Source organism: Procambarus clarkii, chromosome 34 (genome assembly GCF_040958095.1).
Source record: "Procambarus clarkii isolate CNS0578487 chromosome 34, FALCON_Pclarkii_2.0, whole genome shotgun sequence".
In the NCBI taxonomy this organism is placed as follows: Eukaryota; Metazoa; Arthropoda; class Malacostraca; order Decapoda; family Cambaridae; genus Procambarus; species Procambarus clarkii.
In genome coordinates, this window is record NC_091183.1 from 1,818,057 (window position 1) to 1,841,614 (window position 23,558).

The 23,558-nt window shown below is 43.7% G+C and overlaps 1 protein-coding gene and 1 long non-coding RNA gene across 2 annotated transcripts in view; both read right to left on the reverse strand.

The window, feature by feature from the left end:
- The window catches only part of LOC123762189 (uncharacterized), a 560,601-nt gene that overhangs the window by 207,804 nt on the left and 329,239 nt on the right, over positions 1–23,558 (reverse strand). Inside the window, exon 3 of the mRNA XM_045748567.2 lies at positions 12,072–12,187. Coding sequence (XP_045604523.2) covers positions 12,072–12,187 — 116 coding nt within the window. The remainder of the gene's footprint in view (positions 1–12,071; positions 12,188–23,558) is intronic.
- On the reverse strand, positions 15,674–16,213 carry LOC138370941 (uncharacterized). The gene is made up of 3 exons (XR_011230268.1): positions 16,138–16,213; positions 15,908–16,044; positions 15,674–15,820 (listed from the first exon to the last, which is right to left on the reverse strand). It is a non-coding gene; the product is annotated as an uncharacterized lncRNA (long non-coding RNA).

A 23,558-nucleotide genomic window follows, 5' to 3' on the forward strand; every position in this document is an offset into this window, starting at 1 on the left:
CCGACACCATTTACTAACTTCCAATATAATAAACAGAAAATATTGCTGCTGATTTTGTATTAACACAAAGTAACATTAAATTACCTTAGTTACCTATTAAAAGATAGTATAAAGCATCATTCTTTAGAAAACGCGAATAGATTTGGGCGTGTTTACGTCTCGCTACTAATAATATGGACCAAATAGTCCCACGATCGTCGTCGCACCTGGAGCGAGTTAATCTTATACTCGCTCCATTATCTCATTATCTTAATAGCATAACTAACTAGTACTAATTACAGAAGCTACAATCCTTTCCCCAATTACAGGTAATACTCTTCTCATATTGTTGGAGGGAGCTCAAGTGTAGTCATCATATAAGCAAGCGATATGAGGAATAGCGGACACTGGAGACATCTCCCGTCACGCAGGGTGCAATCGCCTCTCCACAGATCTCCAGTATCAGCTCTTGATACTGGTGATGGCTCAAAAGAGCCACCACTTACGGGCCACATGCTCGTGCCACCTTTTGGGAGGCTTGATCTTCATCAATCAATCAATCGGAATAGCGGACAGTACATTTTCCAGTCAAGAATGTAGCACTCGGTGTAGGCAGTTCTAATCGTCTCCAAGACGCTACAGCTTCGACACAGAGCAGGCAGCAGACTACGACCTCATCCAGCTACAACGCTCTCCCACATAGAGCTCCGCGACTCCGGCCTCACTCAGCTCTCTGCTCTGCTCCAGGCTTCGTCTCAACGTCTACGACACTGCTGTATCCAGGACTACTAAATAAATATGAAACTCACTAAACACTGTGTATCTAATGTACCCAACAACTTAACATAACCGTACGTTACACACCTAAATCAACACAACATAGATCAAATAGTATTAAATCCTGCAGTGTGATAACTGTATTTGATAACAAATACTTTTTTTGTATTAAATAAAATAATTTACAACCAATATTAAATAATGTAACTCTTCCCGAAATAAAACCAAACGGTTTAGACTGCGTGAGGTGAGAGACGTCACTGAAGAGTAAGGAGACTTCCCGTGAGGACTGTGATACGCAGTGCTGCCAATACTCAAACTTCACCTGCTATCTTAGAGTCAATCTGCCCACAGCGACCTCATCAGTTACGGGGAGTAACTTATTTCCAGTTTTAACTAATTCTCTCTATTACCAGACCTGTTAGTCCTGTTAGTTAATTTCAACCCAGTTATGAAGCAGGATAACACTCAACAAATGGACGAGGGACAAATAATAATTTAACCATAATCAGTGTCATGTCATATATGTTATAAGGATGTTTTTCCATTTTTTTACTGTGTATTGGCCCAGCAGGTAATGTGTGACGGCCTGTTACAATATCAACACATGACCAGGCTTCACGAGGCGCTGTGTGATGCCATTACAGACTCCTCTACTGCAGATTAAGCTTACGTGACGTGGACGTCTCTATTGTTCTATAACCAGACCACCGTCTACACTACAGCTAAGCTCCTTCACAATTATTTAACACTAACTATTGTAGACTAACCATTAGTAATGAATTTGAACCAATCGTTTAATTTTGATTAATATAATCGAAATTAGGTTCCTAGCAGGATCACTATAGAATCATACAGTCACCTAATGTATCATGCAGTTCGCTTTAATTAGAAAAAAATTATTAATAAATAAACTAGAAACAATTTAATTATATAAACAATTAATAAATTATTAAATAATCAAAATTAATCAATTATAAAATATATAAATATATAATTAATGATTAACTAAATTAATAATTAAAATTATTAAATAAATAAATAATAAATAAATTATTACATAAATAAATAATAAATAAATAAATAAATAAATAAATAAATAAATAAATAATTATTAAATAAATTAATAATTAACAAATTATTAAATCAATAAATTATTAACAAATTATTAAATAAATACATAACTAATAAATTATTAAATAAATAAATCTATATAAATAAAAATACTCTTTATTTTTAGTTATTCTCTAATATTTTCCTGGGAACCATCGAAGATAAAGTCTTCAGTAGCAGACAAAAACCAACTGTATACTGCCGTTATGTAGATGACATATTCGTCATAGTAAAAGACTCAGATGAACTAATTGATCTAAAAAGCCATCTAGAGAGAGAGTCAGTACTCCGATTTACACATGAAAATAATGAAAATAACAGTCTGCCATTCTTGGATGTACTAATAACAAAAACAGGAACCTCTTTAAGCACCAGCGTATACACCAAGCCCACCAACATAGGATTATGCCTGAACGGTAGAAGTGAGTGCCCCCAAAGATACAAAGCCAGTGTTCTCAATGCTTATATTCATCGAGCGTTTATACACTGCTCCGAATGGAGCAACGTGAGTAGAGAGTTTGAAAGAATAACTCAGGTATTGGTGAACAATGGACATAGCAATACGGAAATAAACGCTACAATAAGATGACACCTGGATCGATGGCACAATCCTGAACCAAGAACAGAAACCACAACACCTCCAATAAAATTATATTATAAATCCACCATGCACAGTGAACATAAAAAAGAAGAACGAATAATGAAAGAAATAATCCATAAAAGAGTAAAATGCATAACTCATAACCAAAACATAGACCTGATCATATTCTATAAAACCAAGAAGACTTCCGAACCCCTTATCAAAAACAGGCCGAAGCCGACGGAGAACCCTCTACAGCAGTCAAGCGTTGTATACATGTACACTTGCCCCCACGAAGGATGTAACCTTCAATGTAAGTACATAGGTATGACGTTGACCAAGCTGACGAGGCGTTTGACTTGTCATCTTCAATCCGGTGCCCCTAGGAATCACATGAGACAAGCCCTAACAAGAGGAAGGTGGATTAAAAACATTTGAATAATAGACAAAACCCAGGATGTAAGAGGATTACAAATTCTCGAACCAATCCACATAAAAATAGAACAACCTGCCATAAATACCCAAATTATGGAACTATTCACCTTACCCACCATGAGAATAAGACCGGAACATGTAGATGCCAACATAGAAGATACTGCCCAACATACTCGGCCTACTACACCTGATTAATCTTTGTATGTGCTTCATCCCCTATTTTCGCCTTTTTCTTTCATGTCTTACCTTTTCCCTTATTCTTGTCACATTTATATATAAGTTTTTGTCTTCACCTGACCCCTTACAGAATGAACCATTTAGGTTCAAAACATTGCGTAAATTTTTTAATCAGTGTAATACATTGTACAGTTATTTATTTCTTTTTCTTCACCTCGAAGGGAGATGACCGTTGGAGAACTCCTCTTCCAATTAAACCAAGATGATAGAACACTAGTCAGAGGGATAGAAGGCCTACACAAGAAAATAATCAATACAGAATATGCAGTCATATTCAATGAAACATGTATAAATGAAAACTTGCTGCCAATATATACCAATAAATAAAAATGTAAATGTTCGTTTGTTCAAAATCACTAATCTCCAAAAGTTCTTCCTCGATTGCTTTGAAATTTTCACTCAACATTCCATTCGCATCCGAGCTGGTTTTTATATACAAAATATATAGATGTCACGTCTGTGACGGGAATAAACATGGTTTAAAAAACAGTTTTTTTCATGTGTTCTTCATGTGAGGGAAATCTTCAAAACCTCACTACCAATTGATTTGAAAGTTTGACACAACGTTGCATTCGAATAGGCGCATGTTTTTATATACCTACTATGTACATGCCTCACCTGTGACAGGAAAAAAACATGCTTTTTTGAAAAACAGCACCATCTGTTGGACGTAAGGGCAACACTCACTGTAATCTCTGAAAGTTCTTCATTCATTGCTTTGAAATTTTGACACAACGTTCCGTTCGAATGTGCTCATTTTTTATATGCCTACTGTATAGATGCCACACCTGTGATAGGTAAAAGCATGCGTTTTAAAAAAAAAAAAAAAGCGCCATCTGTTGCACGTAAGAGCAACACATGCTATACTAAATATGTTACGATTCGATTTTAAGGTTTCCAGTTGCACTGACCAATTGAATTGTAATAGATTTCGATATATTTTCATTTTGATTTAATTATTTTGTGTGACATTGCATTGGAATTGAGCTGTGTTGTTTACCATACCATTTATTTCGTGAGTATAAGTATAGATGCCACACCTGTGACAAGTAAATATATATTCTTTTTAAAACAGCGCAATCTGTTGAACGTAAGAGCAACACACGCTATACTAAATGTGCTACAATTCCATTTCAATGTTTCCAACTTCATTGATAAACTGAATTTTCATATATTTCGATTTATTTTCATTTTGATTTAATTATTTTGTGTGATATTGCGTTGGAATTGAGCTGTGTTGTTTACCTTACCATTCATTTTGTGAGTATAGTTTATTTTTTTATTTTTTCATTGTTTTTCATTTTATTTTCTGTTTTTCTTATATTTCAGTGATGGGATCATCAGGTCATTTGATGTTCCTAATTTTCTGATGGGAACTTCAGATCTTTTGGGAATGCATCGGACGAGGGAGTGGAAGATGCTGGGGAGGACGAGGGGACAGGGGAGGGGGTAATCATGCGAAGGACAAAGGGACGGAGAAGTTGGGGATGGTGGGGACGAGTGGACAGGTGAATGGAGAATGGTGGGGAGGACAAGGAGACAGGGGAGTGCGGGATGGAGGGGAGGACGAGGGAACGGGGGAGGGCAGAATGGTAAGGAGGACGAGGGGATGAGGGAGTGGGAGATGTTGGGGAGGACGAGGAGACGGTCGAGTGGTGAATGGTTGGGAGGTCAAGAGGACGGGGGGAGTGAGGGAATAGTTGGGAGGACGAGGGGACAGGAGAAGGATGAATGGTGGGAAGGACAGGGAGACAAGGGAAGGTTGCTGAGCCACAGCAACGTGTTGCTGGGTACAGCTAGTAATTGATAAAATATTAAATTTATATAAATATAAATGTAAATGTTCGTTTGTTCAAAATCGCTAATCTCCGAAAGTTCTTCACCGATTGCTTTGAAATTTTCACACAACGTTCCATTCGCATTCGAGCGTGTTTTTATATACATATTATATAGATGTCACTTCTGTGACAGGAATAAACATGCTTTTTTGAAAAACTGTGTTTTTCATGTGAGGGAAATATTTAAAACCTCTTTACCGATTGCTTTGAAATTTTTACACAACGATGCATTCGAATAGGAGCGTGTTTTTATATACCTACTATATACATACTTCACCAGTGACAGGAAAAATATGCTATTTTTGAAAAACAGCACCATTTGTTGGATGTTAGAGCAACACATACTGTAATCTCCGAAAGTTCTTTACCGATTGCTTTTAAATTTTGACACAATGTTCCATTAAAATACGCGCAAGTTTTTATATACCTACTATATAGATGCCACACCTGTGACAGGAAAAAACATGCTTTAAAAAAAGAACGCCATCTGTTACGCGTAATACCAACACACACTATAATAAATATGTTACAATTCCATTTCAATGTTTCAAATTTCATTGATAAATTGAATTTTCATAGATTTTGATTGATTTTCATTCTGATTTAATTATTTTGTGTGACATTGCATTGGAACTGAGCTCTGCTGTTTACCATACTATTCATTTCGTAAGTATAAGTATAGATGCTACACCTGTGACAGGTAAAAAAGGTAAAAACATTTTTTTTAAGAAACAGCACCATCTGTTGCATGTAAGAGCAACACACGCTATACTAAATATGTTACGATTCAATATCAATGTTTCTGATTGCACTGACAAATAGAATTTTCTTAGATTTCAATTTATTTTAATTTTGATTGTATTATTTTGTGTGAACTGCACTGGAATTAAGCTGTGTTGTTGACCATAGTGTTCATTTCATGAGTATAGTTTATTTTTTATTTTTTCATTTTTTAATTTCAATTTTAACTGTTGTTCTTATATTTCAGAGACGGGAGCATCAGATCATTTGATTTTCTTAATTTTCTGATGGGAACATCAGATCATTTGGGAATGCATGAAACTAGGGAGTGGGGAATGGTTGGGAGGACGAGGGGACGGGGAAGAGGGGAATGGTGGGGAGGACTGGGAGACAGAGAAAGGTTGCTGTGGCCGGGTACAGCTAATAAATAAATAAATTCCTGCTAGGAGATTTTCCCCATACATAGTGCATACCAAGGAATTCATGTTCTCATATGTGTTAAAGGGGAACCCTGTTACGAACCCGGATCCAGCGTCCGAGCCTGGAGCAGTGACAACCCCGCCATCTGTGGATCAGCTCCCGAAACCCCCGCCAAGTGGACGACGACACCTGGTGAGGACAGCGTGTACTGGCCTCGAGGACCAGTTTCCAGTCTGGTTCCGCGCTCAACACCGCCGCTCCTGACCTCTGGTGAGGTGGTGCTCCGACGACAGCGCCATCTATGGACTGGATACGTCAGGTGTTTGTGCCCGAGCCCGTAAGTGAGATGTATTAGTGTCCCGGTTATTGATGACGTGTCTGTTTACAGAGTCGACCTGGGACCACTGTGTTGAAGGTTGAGTCAGTCTACCCGAGGCAGCCAGTCTCCATACTGTGAAGTTTGCTGCAGCTGTTGTGACGTCGTCCCCCCGGAAGAACACTGTGGTGTGTTAGCCTGCCAGTGGAGTGGCAGTGAAAGGATTTACCCGGGACCGACTGTTGGAGACGATCATCCACTGGGGTATTGAGGACAGGAGGGTGATTTGTGATATCACACGAGACTCCTGTCTAGGGCGTACCCCTTATATCGTTCGTGGAGTGGCCGTACCAGCCTTGGTGGCTCAGTACCTGCCAGCAGATCAGCTGGACGTGTGGTTGACGGCCTCCACGACGGTGCCCCCAGTGGACCTGCGTTTTGGCTGACCTGTGGCCCGGGTTGGCTCGGCATTCTCAGAGGACACGTCGTGAGGCCACGAAGAAAGCACCAAGGACTCAGCACCAAGTGGTGTGGCACCAGCGTCTTCAGCAGAAGACCACGATGATGGATTAATCCCCTTGTATAGTGTTAATACCCTCCCCCAGTGCACATTTGATTTTTATATATTTAATCGGTGATGGTAATAATTATAATATTAAGTTCTTGGCTTTCTTTCCCTACTCCCTTTAAGTTAATTGCGTCATGGATCTCATCCCTTGATAGCCAATACTGGCTTGGGAATGGATACATATATCTTCCTCTAACAACATCAGAGTAAGGACCCCGTTGCGTCCCGAGAGGGCCGTAACATAATTGGCATCCCCAGCGGGATCCGTCCCCTTGTTAAGTATGTTTGACAGGGGTGGTGAAGTGGCGTAATCCCTGTATATAATTCCCCCTGTGTGACGATTGTGACGTTATACGTCCTGTGCGGTGCTCAAGAGTGACTAAGTGCGATATTGTGCAGTGCGGTGCTCACTGTGATTAAGCGGTTAAGTGCAATATTGACTAGTGCGGTGCTCAGTGATTCAGTGCAATATTGTAGAGCGAAGTGTTCGCTTGGACTCAGTGTAATATTGGGTAGTGCGGTGCCCGAAGTGATTACGTGCAATATTGGCAAGTGCAGTGTTTGGTGCGATAAAGTGCAATATTGACGTAGAAAAGTGCTCGGTGCGTTAAGTGCTAAAGTGTAAGCGGTGTGTCAAGTGCTAGTTAAGTGTTCCATCGGTGACAATGGCAGAAAAAGCTACCATCGATGATCTGGACGATGTTCAGGCTTTTCTGAACAGAGTAGACTGCCTTGCCAGATTAAAATATCTGAGCAAACCAGAGCTTGTACTAGTGAGCGCCTACCTGGAGATAAAGATCCGTGCCAGTGATTCCCGTGTGGAGATCTTGTCCAAGGTTCACCGGCACCTGAAGGCAGAAGAGAAACAGGAAGGCGAGACTCCTAGTACAAGGGAAGGTGAGGAGATAGCTTCCACGGAAAAGGAAGATAAGGGCAGCGATGTTGACAGTGATGCAGGTGAGCTTAATATCAGCTTCCTAACTGTCAAGATGCGTGCCTTAGAAATAAATCGTGAAATAGAATGGAAGAAATTAGAGATGGAACGAGACTTAAAAGAAAAGGAATTGGCGATGAGGCGTTTAGAATTAGAAAGAGAAGAGAAACGAGAGAGAGAAGAGAGAGAAAGAGAAGAAAGAAGAGAAGAACGAGAAAGAGAAGAGAAACGAGAAAGAGAAGAGAAACGAGAAAGAGAAGAGAAACGAGAAAGAGAAGAGAAACGAGAAGGAGAAGAACGAGAAAGAGAAGAGAAACGAGAAAGAGAAGAACGAGAAAAAGAAGAGAAACGAGAAAGAGAAGAACGAGAAAGAGAAGAGAAACAGCGAGAGAGAGAAGAAAAAGAAAGACAGAGACAACATGAACTAGAAGTATTACGGTTAGGCGGTGGTCGGAGGCTAACAACGGACACCAGCGGTTTCGATCCGGTAAGGAATATCAAAATGGTCCCCAAATTCAATGAGAGGGAAGTCTCGAAGTTCTTTGCAGCCTTCGAGAAAGTCGCTGCCTCTTTGGAGTGGCCAAGGGAGAATTGGGCCATCATGATACAGTCAGTCTTGACTGGGAAGGCCCAAATCGCCTACTCTACGTTATCCCTTGACGACTCCAGCGATTACGACAAGGTGAAGAAAGTGGTGCTCATGGCGTACCAATTGGTACCTGAGGCATATAGGCAAAAGTTCAGAAACCTGAAGAAGACCTCAGAGCACACTTTCACAGAGCTCGCCACGATCAAGGAGCGACTTTTCCAAGAATGGTGTGCCTCTCGGAAGGTGGAGACTAAGGAAGACCTCGAGCAGCTGATTCTGCTCGAAGACTTCAAGGATTGTTTGTCTGGAGATCTGAAGACGTACCTAGAGGAACAGCAGGTAGAGACCTTGAGTGCGGCAGCCACCATGGCTGAAGAGTATATCCTGACTCATAGGCCGTCTGCTAAGTACGTCCCGAGGAATTACCAGCGCCGGTTTGACAGACCTCAGGACGATGAAGAGACTCCCGTCCCACGAAGCGCTAAGAAGACGCCCCCAAGTAGCCCCCGAAGAACAAGTCCTAGTAGTCCGAAACACCGTAGTCCAAGGAGGAATATGGTGTGCTGGACTTGTGGGCAGAAAGGGCACATAGCTGCTAGGTGCCGAGGCAGAAGAGGTGGCAGTGCACGAAGGGAGGTGATGTTGATGAGCTGTGGAACATCACCAGCAGGAAGCGAGTCGACGACGACGCAGGAAGAACCCAGATTGTTTTCCCCTCACACTTCAGGCGGGTATGTATCGAGTGATCATACTGGTAGATCTGTAGTAGTGCTCAGAGATAGTGGAGCAGCCCAGTCCCTGATCATGAAGAGCTCGGTACCCGAGGGAGTAAGTGTGGACGGGAGACCAGAGGTTGTCCTGGTTGGGTTTCCTAGGACGCAGTATATCGCCCCCTTAGTGTCAGTACATCTCGACTCGCCTTATTTCAGCGGCACATGTGCGTTGGCAGTAGTCGATACCCTCCCTGTGGCTGGGATTGACGTGGTACTAGCCAACGACTTGGTGACAGATTGGAGCATCAATCTTCCCAAGGTTGTGGACGAGTCTACCAGAACAGCAAGGTCGGAGGTGACAACAGGCAATGGTAATGTCCAGGTAAAGACAGACCCGGATTGGAGTGTGTTTAATCCTTCCTCTCACCCGCAGATCGACGATATTCTAGCAGAGACTTCTAATTCTTCTCTCGACGAGGAACATGAGGTTAAGAAGGCAGAGGTACCTGAGCAAGAAGAGAGGCCTTGTGTGCAGGCACCCACGGATACCAACGAGTCTGGAGTGAAGGCGGATGGGTACTTGCGGTATGGCAAGGTACAGCGTGTATTGAACCAGCCAGAGATTCCCCAGACATCAGAGGTATGTGAGGTGTGTTCAAAAGGTCTAGTGCCCTCTTCGGTCCAAGCCAGGCTAGTGGAAGTTGCCGGCTATGGACATGACAGGCTCAGGAAACTTATCCCTTGGTTTACCAAATGTTTCCTATCGGTATTTTGTTTGATTCTCGTATGTGTTCTCTGTGTTCTCAGTAAGGATCAGTGGACGACCCGAAGAATGATGGCTCCCATGAACATCGTGAAGAGGTCCCAGGGATCGGAGACTTGTACTGCAAGTGTTGCAGTTGAAGAAGGGACCTGGAAGGTGATGGTTGATACAGGAGGTACGACATATGATAATATGAGTGACTGTTTCCGGCAGGTTGACACCCCCCGCGTGATAGCTGAGCCTCAAAACAGCGTTATACGGAACGTTGGTCGACCTGACGGTGGCAGAGCGAATGCCATCTGCGACGTACGAGCAGCCCTGTGGAAACTAGGTTTAAGCCTAGTAGAAGAGTATGCAGTAAGTACTGACTTGCCCACTGTCGCAATCACTCTGAATTATCAGACTCCTGTATTCCAGGTTCCTGTCTCCCTGAAGGACCATCGGACCGGTACCAGAAATGCCGTCTGTGATCAGCCGTCATCGGTGCCACGACGCAGAGAAGTGTCGAGTCACCCCAGATCGTGTCTACACGGATCCTTACTAGAGAGGTGTGAGATGATGCCCCTGCTTGACATCGCAGTGGAGATGTGGACGATTATATCAGGCAGATCATTGCCTTCGATCTACAAGTTCCCTTTGTGCCAGGGTTCCTCAGTACAGTTCTGTAGACGAGACAGCCTCGCCATCCCAGATTATAAAGCATGTGTGTCCATTTGGAGTTGTGTCGTCGTACTAATTTGGTTTGTGTTTCTTTTTATAGAACCCCAAACCAAATTCTTTTTGGTGGGGAGGTGTTACGAACCCGGATCCAGCGTCCGAGCCTGGAGCAGTGACAACCCCGCCATCTGTGGATCAGCTCCCGAAACCCCCGCCAAGTGGACGACGACACCTGGTGAGGACAGCGTGTACTGGCCTCGAGGACCAGTTTCCAGTCTGGTTCCGCGCTCAACACCGCCGCTCCTGACCTCTGGTGAGGTGGTGCTCCGACGACAGCGCCATCTATGGACTGGATACGTCAGGTGTTTGTGCCCGAGCCCGTAAGTGAGATGTATTAGTGTCCCGGTTATTGATGACGTGTCTGTTTACAGAGTCGACCTGGGACCACTGTGTTGAAGGTTGAGTCAGTCTACCCGAGGCAGCCAGTCTCCATACTGTGAAGTTTGCTGCAGCTGTTGTGATGTCGTCCCCCCGGAAGAACACTGTGGTGTGTTAGCCTGCCAGTGGAGTGGCAGTGAAAGGATTTACCCGGGACCGACTGTTGGAGACGATCATCCACTGGGGTATTGAGGACAGGAGGGAGATTTGTGATATCACACGAGACTCCTGTCTAGGGCGTACCCCTTATATCGTTCGTGGAGTGGCCGTACCAGCCTTGGTGGCTCAGTACCTGCCAGCAGATCAGCTGGACGTGTGGTTGACGGCCTCCACGACGGTGCCCCCAGTGGACCTGCGTTTTGGCTGACCTGTGGCCCGGGTAGGCTCGGCATTCTCAGAGGACACGTCGTGAGGCCACGAAGAAAGCACCAAGGACTCAGCACCAAGTGGTGTGGCACCAGCGTCTTCAGCAGAAGACCACGATGATGGATTAATCCCCTTGTATAGTGTTAATACCCTCCCCCAGTGCACGTTTGATTTTTATATATTTAATCGGTGATGGTAATAATTATAATATTAAGTTCTTGGCTTTCTTTCCCTACTCCCTTTAAGTTAATTGCGTCACGGATCTCATCCCTTGATAGCCAATACTGGCTTGGGAACGGATACATATATCTTCCTCTAACAACATCAGAGTAAGGACCCCGTTGCGTCCCGAGAGGGCCGTAACAAACCCTATTGTCTTTTCGCCTTACTATGATGCCTGCTGTCCAGAAAGGAGCCTTCTTTATCCTCCTCAGAGCACGGAGAACCATCTTTATGCCGATACGTACCAGGTGGCGGAGAGTCTCAAAGTTCCTTAACATTATCATGGTTTTCAGACATTGGGAGTCTCTCCACCCGTCGCCACTAACGCCCGCCAGATGGCAAACATTATGGCACAAATGAAGAGAGTTTGAGAGGTGCTACTCACGGATCTGTCGCCGAGGTTGGCAACCCTGCAGGGGAGGAAGGCGTGGGAGCCCTCGCCGATGGTAACGTTGGCAGCGGCGTCCATGAAGGCAGGACCCGCCAGCCACGACCCCCGGCCTGTGGGAGAGACCTGTGTTAGTGCTCACTGTTACCATGACCCTTGTACACGTCGCATCCCACGAATACTGAGTTGGAATGTGTCCCATACAAGTACTGGGTAGGGCTGTGTCCTGTACAGGTCGCGGTACGAGTCAATCTGCTTCTAGGCCACAGTTTTTATAAATTCACAAGAGTTCTTACATTCTTGTAAAGCCACAAGCAAACAGTGTTTTGGGGCACATCTTTAAGCCGAATTTTCCCCCAGAATATGACCCGCCAAATTTTTTAACAACCAGGTACTCTCATTCACTGCCGGGTGTTGAGAGGCTACAGTTAAGGACTGGTGCCCATTAAATCCTCCCAGGCCAGGATACGAATCTAGGCCAAAGCTTTCGCGAAGCTCTGGCCAAGTGTTATACCACTGTGCCACGGGGACGGCAAAAAGTAAAGAACAAGCAAAGGCATCAGGTCAACTTTCTTAACATAAACATTGTTTGATACTAAATGGCAGGAAGAATTTATTTTCCATATAAATAATGGAAACCATTGTACCTTCTGAGTCAGCAGGTTTCTGTGATGGAAAAGTGTATTATGTGGCGGCGTCATGTGACACTGCACAGCACACAGTATGCTCAGTATGTGACACTGCACAGCACACAGTATGCTCAGTATGTGACACTGCACAGCACACAGTATGCTCAGTATGTGACACTGCACAGCACACAGTATGCTCAGTATGTGACACTGCACAGCACACAGTATGCTCAGTATGTGACACTGCACAGCACACAGTATGCTCAGTATGTGACACTGCACAGCACACAGTATGCTCAGTATGTGACACTGCACAGCACACAGTATGCTCAGTATGTGACACTGCACAGCACACAGTATGCTCAGTATGTGACACTGCAAAGCACACAGTATGCTCAGTATGTGACACTGCACAGCACACAGTATGCTCAGTATGTGACACTGCACAGCACACAGTATGTGACACTGCACAGCACACAGTATGCTCAGTATGTGACACTGCACAGCACACAGTATGCTCAGTATGTGACACTGCACAGCACACAGTATGCTCAGTATGTGACACTGCACAGCACACAGTATGCTCAGTATGTGACACTGCACAGCACACAGTATGCTCAGTATGTGACACTGCACAGCACACAGTATGCACAGTATGTGACACTGCACAGCACACAGTATGTGACACTGCACAGCACACAGTATGCTCAGTATGTGACACTGCACAGCACACAGTATGCTCAGTATGTGACACTGCACAGCACACAGTATGCTCAGTATGTGACACTGCACAGCACACAGTATGCTCAGTATGTGACACTGCACAGCACACAGTATGCTCAGTATGTGACACTGCACAGCACACAGTATGCTCAGTATGTGACACTGCACAGCACACAGTATGCTCAGTATGTGACACTGCACAGCACACAGTATGCTCAGTATGTGACACTGCACAGCACACAGTATGCTCAGTATGTGACACTGCACAGCACACAGTATGCTCAGTATGTGACACTGCACAGCACACAGTATGCTCAGTATGTGACACTGCACAGCACACAGTATGTGACACTGCACAGCACACAGTATGCTCAGTATGTGACACTGCACAGCACACAGTATGCTCAGTATGTGACACTGCACAGCACACAGTATGCTCAGTATGTGACACTGCACAGTGTTATGACCCAGGTAATTGTGATTACCTGGGTCTCCAAGAGAACATATCTTATACACCCATCTCAGATGATAGGATGTGTATGAGAGGGAATTGCATGTACATTGGTGGTGGTGATATAAATGATGTATTTAGTGATGTATTAGAATGTATGATAGTATTGTGTATAGTATTATACTGTATAGTTCATGAGGGTGTCATGGCTTGCCTTCAAGTGGACAGGTTCGGTTCACGTAAAACACGTGTGCGCCTGAGGAGTATTGGTCGGGTGTTATGTTGCCAAAATCACTCCGTCATCACTAAGTGATTTTTAGAAGTAAATCTGTTAATTCAATCATTTGAATCATTTGTAAATTCAATAATTTTCCTGCCCGAAACGCTTTGCGTAATAGTGGCTTTAGGCATTGTATGTACTAGCTCTATCTATAAAGCCAACAAACTTTGTAAAATCTCTTTATGTATGTACCTTTGCCTAAATAAAAATTATTATATTATTATTATTATTATTTAAGAATGCTTATGTTTTCGTTATATTATTAGAATGTGGGAACATTATATCAGTGTGATTGTGTCTAATTGAGAGTGATTACTTTCGCAGGTATTATGCTAGTTAAAAATATTATTATTTATTCAGCAACCCCTAGTAGGAGGCAGGTTGAGGTAGCCAAGGCAGTCGCCACCTCAGTAGCTGGTGGTGATCTGTTCAAGGAACATGTAGTGCTCCTTAAAGTTAACTCAAATGATTATTTTCTTGTTCTAGTGTAGGTGATAGTTATCTGAGTGTAACGGGGGGGGGGGGGAAGGGGAATAGCTCTCTCTAGTCCGTTATCCCGCCCCTAGTTAACTATTCTAACAAGGGGGTGGGGGAAAATAGCTCTCTTTTGTCCATTATCCAACCCCCCAGTTAGCTATTCTAGAGCTCCCGCCAGAGTCCCTCCTGCAGCCTCTCTAGTTCACCACCGTGTGACCTAGGTATTGATTACCTGGGTCTCACTACCACAAGGCATTGTAACTTGATCAGTGACCCGCGACTCTAGAGAACTCTTGAACAGTTCACTGTCACGAACGAATCAGAGAAACGAAAGGAAAGAGATGACTAATGCAGTAATTAGTGAGGGTTTGGGGTGAGGGCGGTAGGGAGGAGGGAGGAGGGTCGTCTGGTGAAAGGGACAGGGTGGGGGGGAGAGGCGGACGGAGAGGAGAGTGAGGAGGGAATGAGTAGGAGAGGTAGTGGTAGAGATAGAGGTAGAAGGGTAGATAGTAGATTAGAATGCGCCTCTGTGTGCCACCTATGTATGGAGATCAGATAAGAAATCAGAAGCGGGGAGCCACATAGTGCCACTCCATATTAGGTCACCCAAGGTGTGAGTGGTAGCAGTCGAAAAAACAGTGAAGATAGGTATCTATTATGTGCCACTATGATCATGTTCATTTATACAGTAAAGTATGACAATATATTTAAGTAAAAATGAATTTATTTGTATAATAAACACTCGTGGGTGAGTGCCAGTTACACCCCCACATTCCTCTATGGGGCAGGTGTAAAACAGGTTCCTCCCGGTGAGGGTGGTCGCCCGTACCCTTCCTCGCACCTAATGGCCTTGACTTTACCGTAACAGAGTTCCACACCCAGCGGAGGTCGAGTGGGTCTTATATAGGGGTATTAAATTATAAATCTCCTCCAGGGGTTAAAAAAAATCAAAGAATTTATTAATGTTTTATTAGGTAAAAATCACAAATGATGTATAAGAAGTTAATTATGACCCCTATCCCCCCCCCTCCACCTCCCCTTCCTCATCTGAGTAGAATTCTGACGTCTCCCCATCCGTGGTGAGTGGGGGGAGGTCTTGACCCCCTCCCCCCTCTCTTGGGGGGGTGGGGTGAGTTGGCTGGTTGCCTTTTGGACGACTTTCCTTCTGACTCTCATCTGAAGTGTTCTGGAAAGAGATGGGGAAAATAATTTATAGGACTATATCTTTTATTTGAAAAATATTCTATTTCCTCTAAGAACAGTTAGTACATACCTCTCCCCCTGCAGGAGCGACCTTGTGTCCTCTACAGCAGGCATCATCAATTAGGGTACGTAACAGCATCTTGTTTGGGGCAGACCTTCCTCGTAGAATTACTACTCTACAAATGTGGACAGGTCCTAAGAATTGCACTGAAAAAAAGAAGAGGTAAAATAGAGGTTGAGCAAACTTTCTATTGTGGGAAAAAAAATAAATCTTTACCAGAAAGTGAGGGTAATACTAACCAGGCCCTTCAAGGACTTCAATCTTCCCTGCGTGTGTTTCTGGGGAGACGCCTTCCACTTGTAGGATAAGGGGGATGGGGGTCTTCTAGGGAGGTTGTGGGGTGAGAGGTGTTTTATATGTGGGGTAATCCCCCTGTTAGGTGGGTTGCCTAGCTAACAAAAATATTCTCTACACCACCTATAAGAACCAACCCTTACTCCTCTACAAAATGTCCTAACACAGTGATGTTTCATAGGAAAATATCGTCTCGCATAAGCGAGGGCTCGTTTATCATTTAATTTTAAACTAACGCTTGAAAATACATTATGTAAGTAATGTACTGTTGAAGGCAACCCCAGGTGACTCACCCTATGGACGAACATTACGCAATACAGTCCACAAGCAAGGGTAAAATCACTCTGGAGTCTGTAGCACATTCCAAACACCTTTGTTATTGTGTTAGTTTTAATAAATCCTTGAAAATAATGTCCATAAGTAACCGCCGACATTGCATAACTATCGAAAAAAAACATTCGATGTTTAACTTTATCAACATAAATAGCTACCCAATGTCCCATAGTTAATCTGCTATGTGATGGTAAAATATTAGTTATGAGAACAATAGGTTTTCTTGATGAGATATTTAAATGTTCTATTTCATCAGCATTATAACATCCTAGGTAGAGTGCTCGATCCCCTAGATTATTTTTTAAATTAATATTTATATCATTACAATTCATTATGTTTTTAAGCTCGCACGTCACACAGAACAGTTCTCTGTCCGTCGATGGATAGTACCCCGGTCGTTTCCCCAAACAGTAAAACCAGCCTGTTATATGTAACACCACCGCCAAACTCAAGCTCCATACGCAAGTTGCCAGATTTCTCCACAGGGAGGGAATCCTTTGTTTGAATGGTGGTTAAGTCAAAGGCGAATATCGATCTTCCCTTATTAAAAGTGTCATAGGCTAGAAGTGAATCACGCTCTAAGCCTAATGTCTTCAAAGTTTCGTAATAAAGGCGGGCATAATGATTGTCGAAATCACCACCAATTCGGTAAATTGCATTATTGTTCAAATACATGGCGATATTTTTCAGTTTTGCATTTTCAAAATATAATCCATTACCTTGGTGAAGGCCAGCGAAATAATTCATTGGCACAATTACCATGAATATCCTGTGAGGAATTACTTGCGCCCAAGGCTGATCAATTAAGAGACTAGTTTGATTCCCTGCTAGGACATATGTTTTAGAAATGGTTTTATTGAAAGTATAGCTTATGGGGTCGGGGGATGCTAACAGTGAGCTGTTTAAGGCTAGGTAAGCACTTGGGTATGGGAACACTCGTGTTACCCACAACTTAGCATAATCCATATGCAGCCGATACTTAGAGCCATCGTCCACACTTGTATTTAGCACCCAAGCATGTGGGGAGAGCTCCAATCTTAGGCGCACATCTATATTATCTAATATGTATTGGTCTAGGGTTGTTACGTCCAATAGTAGGGGAAAACACATTGACAATCCTTTACCTTTTAAATCGGTCATAAATTTTTTATCCTTGGCGGTTGCCCCAGTAAAAAATGTATTAGTAAATTCGTTAGGGATTACACCATCATCACTCCAGTCCCTACGAAAGGCTCCAATCCTCCCCAAGGAAGACATTTTTGATGGAGGCATGGAGGTAATTAATTTAATAAACGACCAATAATTAAAATTAGAATTTGTTTCAACTACCTGCTCTCCTAAAAACACCTGAACACCTTTAAACATGGTATTTGACAACCCATTAACAAATTCCACATGGTCATCCTCTTCCAATTTTGTGGTATCGTCATCTTTCGTTAAAGATACCTTAAAATCTATAACAATATTAGCTAGATCTAAGAAGGCGCCCTGGGTTCCGGGGATGCGGAATTCTAAGTAATTATCCCGCAAACGTTGATTAATAGGGAGGTTAACAGGTAGAATGTCTATTTGCTGTGTGGAGGCAATTGAACTCTCCACATTACGTATTCTGTTACTTCTAGGAAATTGGTCAATAATACTGGAAGTATAATATTCTACAGGGATTTTCAACCCAGCTCCACTAGCCTCCGCCATGATCTCCTCCGAAAGGTGAAGTATGACTGCTTACTGTAGTGAAAATACATCATTTTTATACCCAAGGGCTCGTTTACATTTATTATTTTTATTTTTTCTTCTCCTAGAGAGTCTTTTAATTTTCCCGCCTGCTACCAATTTCTTCCCCACAGTCTTAAGAGCATCAATACCGTGAGTTCTCAGAGCGCTCTTTACATCCCGTCTACCACTGGTTAAATCACCAAGAACATTTTTCCCAAAATCGATAGCAGTCGGCGTTACAGTTTTCATGAAAAATGGTATGGCTCGTCGAGCCAAGCCGGCTAAGGTCCCAAAAAAACCACCACCAGATCTGAGATAAGGCGCTTGGAATGTGCGTATGTCATTCATCGCTCCCCCCCTCACCCCGTATCTCCCAGAGAGGGGGGAGAAGATCTCCCCATACTCCTTCTGGGAGGGTGTGTGGAAAGGTACTCGCATCCCGACTCCTCTGCTTATAATAACCGATGATGTGGGTAAACACTTCTATATATATATATATATATATATATATATATATATATATATATATATATATATATATATATATATATATATATATATATATTTATATTTATATAGATTATATTGTTATACCTTAGGGCGGAGGTGTAAGACTACCGTAACCGACCTCCCATCTTCAAAACTAACCTTTCGCCCAAACTGATCTGTTATCTTAATGCTCACCTTCTCCAACGTGTTAGTATTTAATGTCTTGTACACTAGGGGATGAGCCCCTCTAGAATAAGAGTCATGATAATTGATTGCATCTAAGATATTTACAATTTGTCCCCCGTAACGATCCGGCTCGATGACGTCACTATAAATGAGTAAATAGTCACAACCTCCGTCATTGTCTGGGGGGAATGAGGCCACGATCTTTGAGGCTGCTGTAATGTCATCTGATTTTGCCTGATAAATGGTGTATTTGCGACTGCTGTCAAAACCAAGTACATTAGCTATTCTGTGTTTAAATTGAAGACTAAGAGAATATAAGGAACCAGTGCCTTCATTGTTAAGTGTAGAGGAAAGTAACACGCGCTCTAAGGATTGATCATAGGTGAGGATTGGTTCTCTTTCTGAGAAGTATATTTTGAAATCACCTCGGAAGCTAAGCTTCATGTCGGTGATTATTTGTCGGCTAAGCTCACTCGTGATGAATGTGATGTTTCTGGATAATATGTTGGTTTTGGGGGTGTAGGTGTAGATGAGATGTTCTGGGCTTTTAGAAAGAGTTCCTCGCTTAAAAGTAGCATAGACGTCTATACCAGACTCCCCCTCATCCTTGATGATAGCGTTAATTCGTCTGGGTAGGAGTATGTTGACTAAGGCCACTTCATGTTTAATGGAAGGGTTTAAATGTAGAGTGGGGATGGTGTTTGTAAATGCTGAACTTGTGTTGTTGTATATATCTTCTTGGTCGAGGCTAGTGAGGTATATGTAGTGTTCCTCGTCCATTGTTAAGTTATGTACTGACTGGGGTGGGAATAAAACATCATTACTTATATTTTATTTTATTAATCTACTAAGGAAATATTACTTTTAAAAGAACTACAACAGGGGGGGACTACATTTTGTTCCCCCATAACAAATTACATATAAAGAGCAGCAGCTGTTGGTACTGCTGTCGTCCGCTGCTGCCGCTGCCGCTGCTGCTGGGGGAGCTGTTGGTACCACTGACGCCGCTGCCACCGCTGACGGCACTGCTGCTGCTGCTGCTGCTGCTACCACCGCTGGAACCGTTGTAGTTGGTGGTACTGCTGGCACTACCGTTACCGCTGCCGGCGATGATGGTACTGTTGCTGCCGCTGTCACCGCCGGAACTGCTGTAGTTGGTGGTACCGTTGCCGCTACCACTACCGCTGACAACACTGTCACCATCGTCGGTGGACCTGCTACTGCTACCACCACCGAAGCTGTTGTAGATGGAGGTACTGCTGTTGCTGCTGCTGCTGCTGCTGCTGCTGTTACTGACTGTGGTGGTGCTGGCACGTCTTCTTTGAGCGTTGATGGTTACAGCTTTCGTTGTTTTTTCGGTGATGAGGATAACAGGAATATTTCCTGTGACTCTCCATCGAGGATGGAGTCAATACGATGATTTGAGAGGGGGTCGAAGTCAATAGTGGTTTCGATCCGTCGTTTGGCCGTGCCAGATGTTGTGGGTGGGGGTGGAGCAGCGCTGGAGGTGGATGAGTACTCTTGTAGGTGTCTCTTCTTCCTGGGGGTGGCTGGTGGTGCTGGTGGTGTAGAACGAGAAGAGCTTCCTGGGGTGGTGGCACCCTCCCCCACCACTGCATCTAGGGTGATAGTTTTACTATCACCCTCTCCCCTGGGATCATCATTCGGGAGGGGTACCATCGATGGGGTGACGGTAGAGGGACGTTTGAGGATTACCAACTCCTTGTTATGCTTGGCCAGCTCAGCGTTGAGCGAAATGAGCATGGGCCCGACGTCCTTGTGCCAGTTGTCCATGCCATCACGGGAGGCCCCCAGCCCATGGGGCACCACCAGCCGAAACATGGTTGGAGTTCTTACCATGAGATTGCCAACCTTTGTTAGGGCTGTTTTCAGCCAAAACAGTCTATTCTTGGCAGTATCCAGGGTGACATTGGTGATGTAGTGGATGTCGGAGGAAGACTGCACTTGCTCCTGAGCTATAGGGTTGGACTCGAAGGGTGCTCCTGCACCGAAAGCGGAAATTAGCGCCACGATGGTGGGGCGGAAGAACAAGACTGGCTCTTCGACAATGTCTTGACCGTCGGAGGGTAGGGGAGCTATCTTCACCTCGATGTCACCCGGGGTAGACCGGTAACGTATTGTGGCCCTGTTGACACGAGTCAGTCCTTCACGTTCCACACGGGCATAGTTGTAACATTTCCAAATTACACTTGCCAGTCCATAGGGACGCACAACAGCAGCCGGGAGGTCATACACGATGACATCACCAACCCCAAAGGCGTGGGTGTCGGTGATGTCGCTGTCTATTGACTTAATGGACGATAAAGCCATGGCGGAGGGGCGGTTGAGAGGAACGGGGTAGAGTCGTCGTCAACTATGGTGACCGAGGGTGACGGTGGAGGCCTTTAAATACACCTGTGTCCCCCACCTGGAGGGGGGGGGGAGGGATGTATGGGGTGTGGCGTAGAGGCTGCCTTCCCTACCTTAAAAGTCCATACACACTCCGTCCAGTCTCGAAGGCTGTAATCTGGTCTCGATGTTGGAAGGTTAATTTTTCCATTTGCCATATCTCCGTCTGGATTTCCTGGGATGAATATTCTTCATAACGTTTCACCGTCTCTCCAAATGACTTAAAAAACCGTTCTGGAGGGGCACTCAACACAAGACGGTCATAACAATCCCACAATGCATATATCAATCTACATTTGTGTTCGACATACTTGTAGTACCGCTGAGTAGCAACCAACTTCTTTAATAAGGGAGATTTGTCTTCTGGGGGTGTAGCTGGGGGAGGAGTGGGTCTAGAAGCTTGCTCCATGGTGGATATGCAACTGAATATGGTGGTCTTTAAGATGGTCTTCATATAGGTCTTCAATACGGCTCCCAATGGGGTCTCCTATGGATACCCCTCCCCCCTTTTAACTGAGATCTAGCGCGATAATTACGTATGAGGGTTGGGTCTATGCCAGCCACCCTCAGTAAAACCCTTACATCTTCCTTGTCACTTGCCCTAAATTGCCCCTTTGTGAAGGCTAGAGTTTTAATTATATCTAAAATATTTAAATTTTGTACAGGCTTTAATAAATTTCCGCGACTATCCCACATCACCTGTTGGCTGTTTTGTCCAAACATGTTCAATAATGCTTTGACATGAGGAATTTCCTCAATTTTAAAATTCACATTTATTAAGTTGTCCAGACTTGGATTTTGGGGTGTGATGGTGGCTTTATGTGGAGTGTGGCCAGCAACAATTACTTGCACTTCGGGCGGGAGGATGGAATGTCCCCTTTTTTTATTTATTTTTTTTTTTTTAAAAGGCGATGGTCGCGCCGGGCAGCCCGCGTTTTTTTTTTTCTTTTTAAGGGTGGCGGCGGGCGACGGTCGCCGGGGGCCCCAATGTCATTTAAAGGGTGTGTGACCAGCCCCGCCCGTCTGGAGGTGCTACTACGGCAACACCGCCCACAGGCCGTTGTTGTCAGGTGGGAGGAAGGAGTGTCCTCTTCCCCCACCCCCCCCATCACCCCTACCAGAGTCGCAGGTGGGTAGGTTATGGGCTCCCCCAATATTATTACTTGGGGTGGATTCGTTTTTTAAAGAGAAGGACATACTTTCACTACCATCACCACCGGGGGAGGGCAGACCCACAGCATTAGGAGGTGATGGTGAGTTCTTGTTTTTATTAAATAAATATTTTTCAGCTATGAATCGTGGTACCAGGCAATATTCTTTCACCATTTTATTCTCTCGTTACTTATTTACGCAATTACCTTATTAGGGAGGAAATTAACGATACAGCCAAAGGTAGCAGAGCTGCTAATATCGCCCCACCACGTCTGGAGGTCAGTATGAGCTTCTTTTTGTATAAGGGAGTTTTCTTACGCGCTACAGATCGTATGTCGTTCTGATATCTCTGTAAGCCATTAATTATCTGAGGTTGAACTGGGATGTTTCGTTTCAGAAAATTGGCAAAAATTTCACAAATTGATTCAATTTCCTGCCGTTTTAAAGCCTTGATTAGTTTATTCCGCTTCTTGGGTGATAAATTGTTTAATAAAAATAACAACTGATGATGTTTCTCTACGAGAGAGTCCTCTTGAACTGTCATTTTTTGTTAAATTTGACGATGTCTTGAGCTTTAATCCAGCTATTGGCAGAATCTGGGTACCCTCTCCACTTGACGAAATATTCTCTGTGTCCTTTCGATGTTTTCCTAGACTGTAATACCGTTACAGGAAAATAGTCTGGAAGGGATGTTGCAATCAATTCCTGCTCATAAAACATGCCACTGATCGTCTCGTTGTTTAAATCTTTGATTTTATATGTCGGGATTGGATGTGTTCTGTCAATATGTGACACTACAAATATTTCTTCTGTATTTTGGTGCCAAAAGCCTTTGTGAAATATATTCCTGCGCTTTGCCAATCGCACATGCTGTCCAAGGTGCAGCCGTGGACTGATGGCAGTTATGGAGGAGTCATTGTTTAAATACATGACCTTAAACTGTCTTCGTATATCTTCAATATTTTGCAACTTATGAATGGCATGAGGAGTATTTTTTAGCATCCTGTGGAAAGTGTGGTTGTACACGTCCACAACTTTAGGGAGGATGTGGGTGTATTTTAATGAATTAGCTTGAGTCATA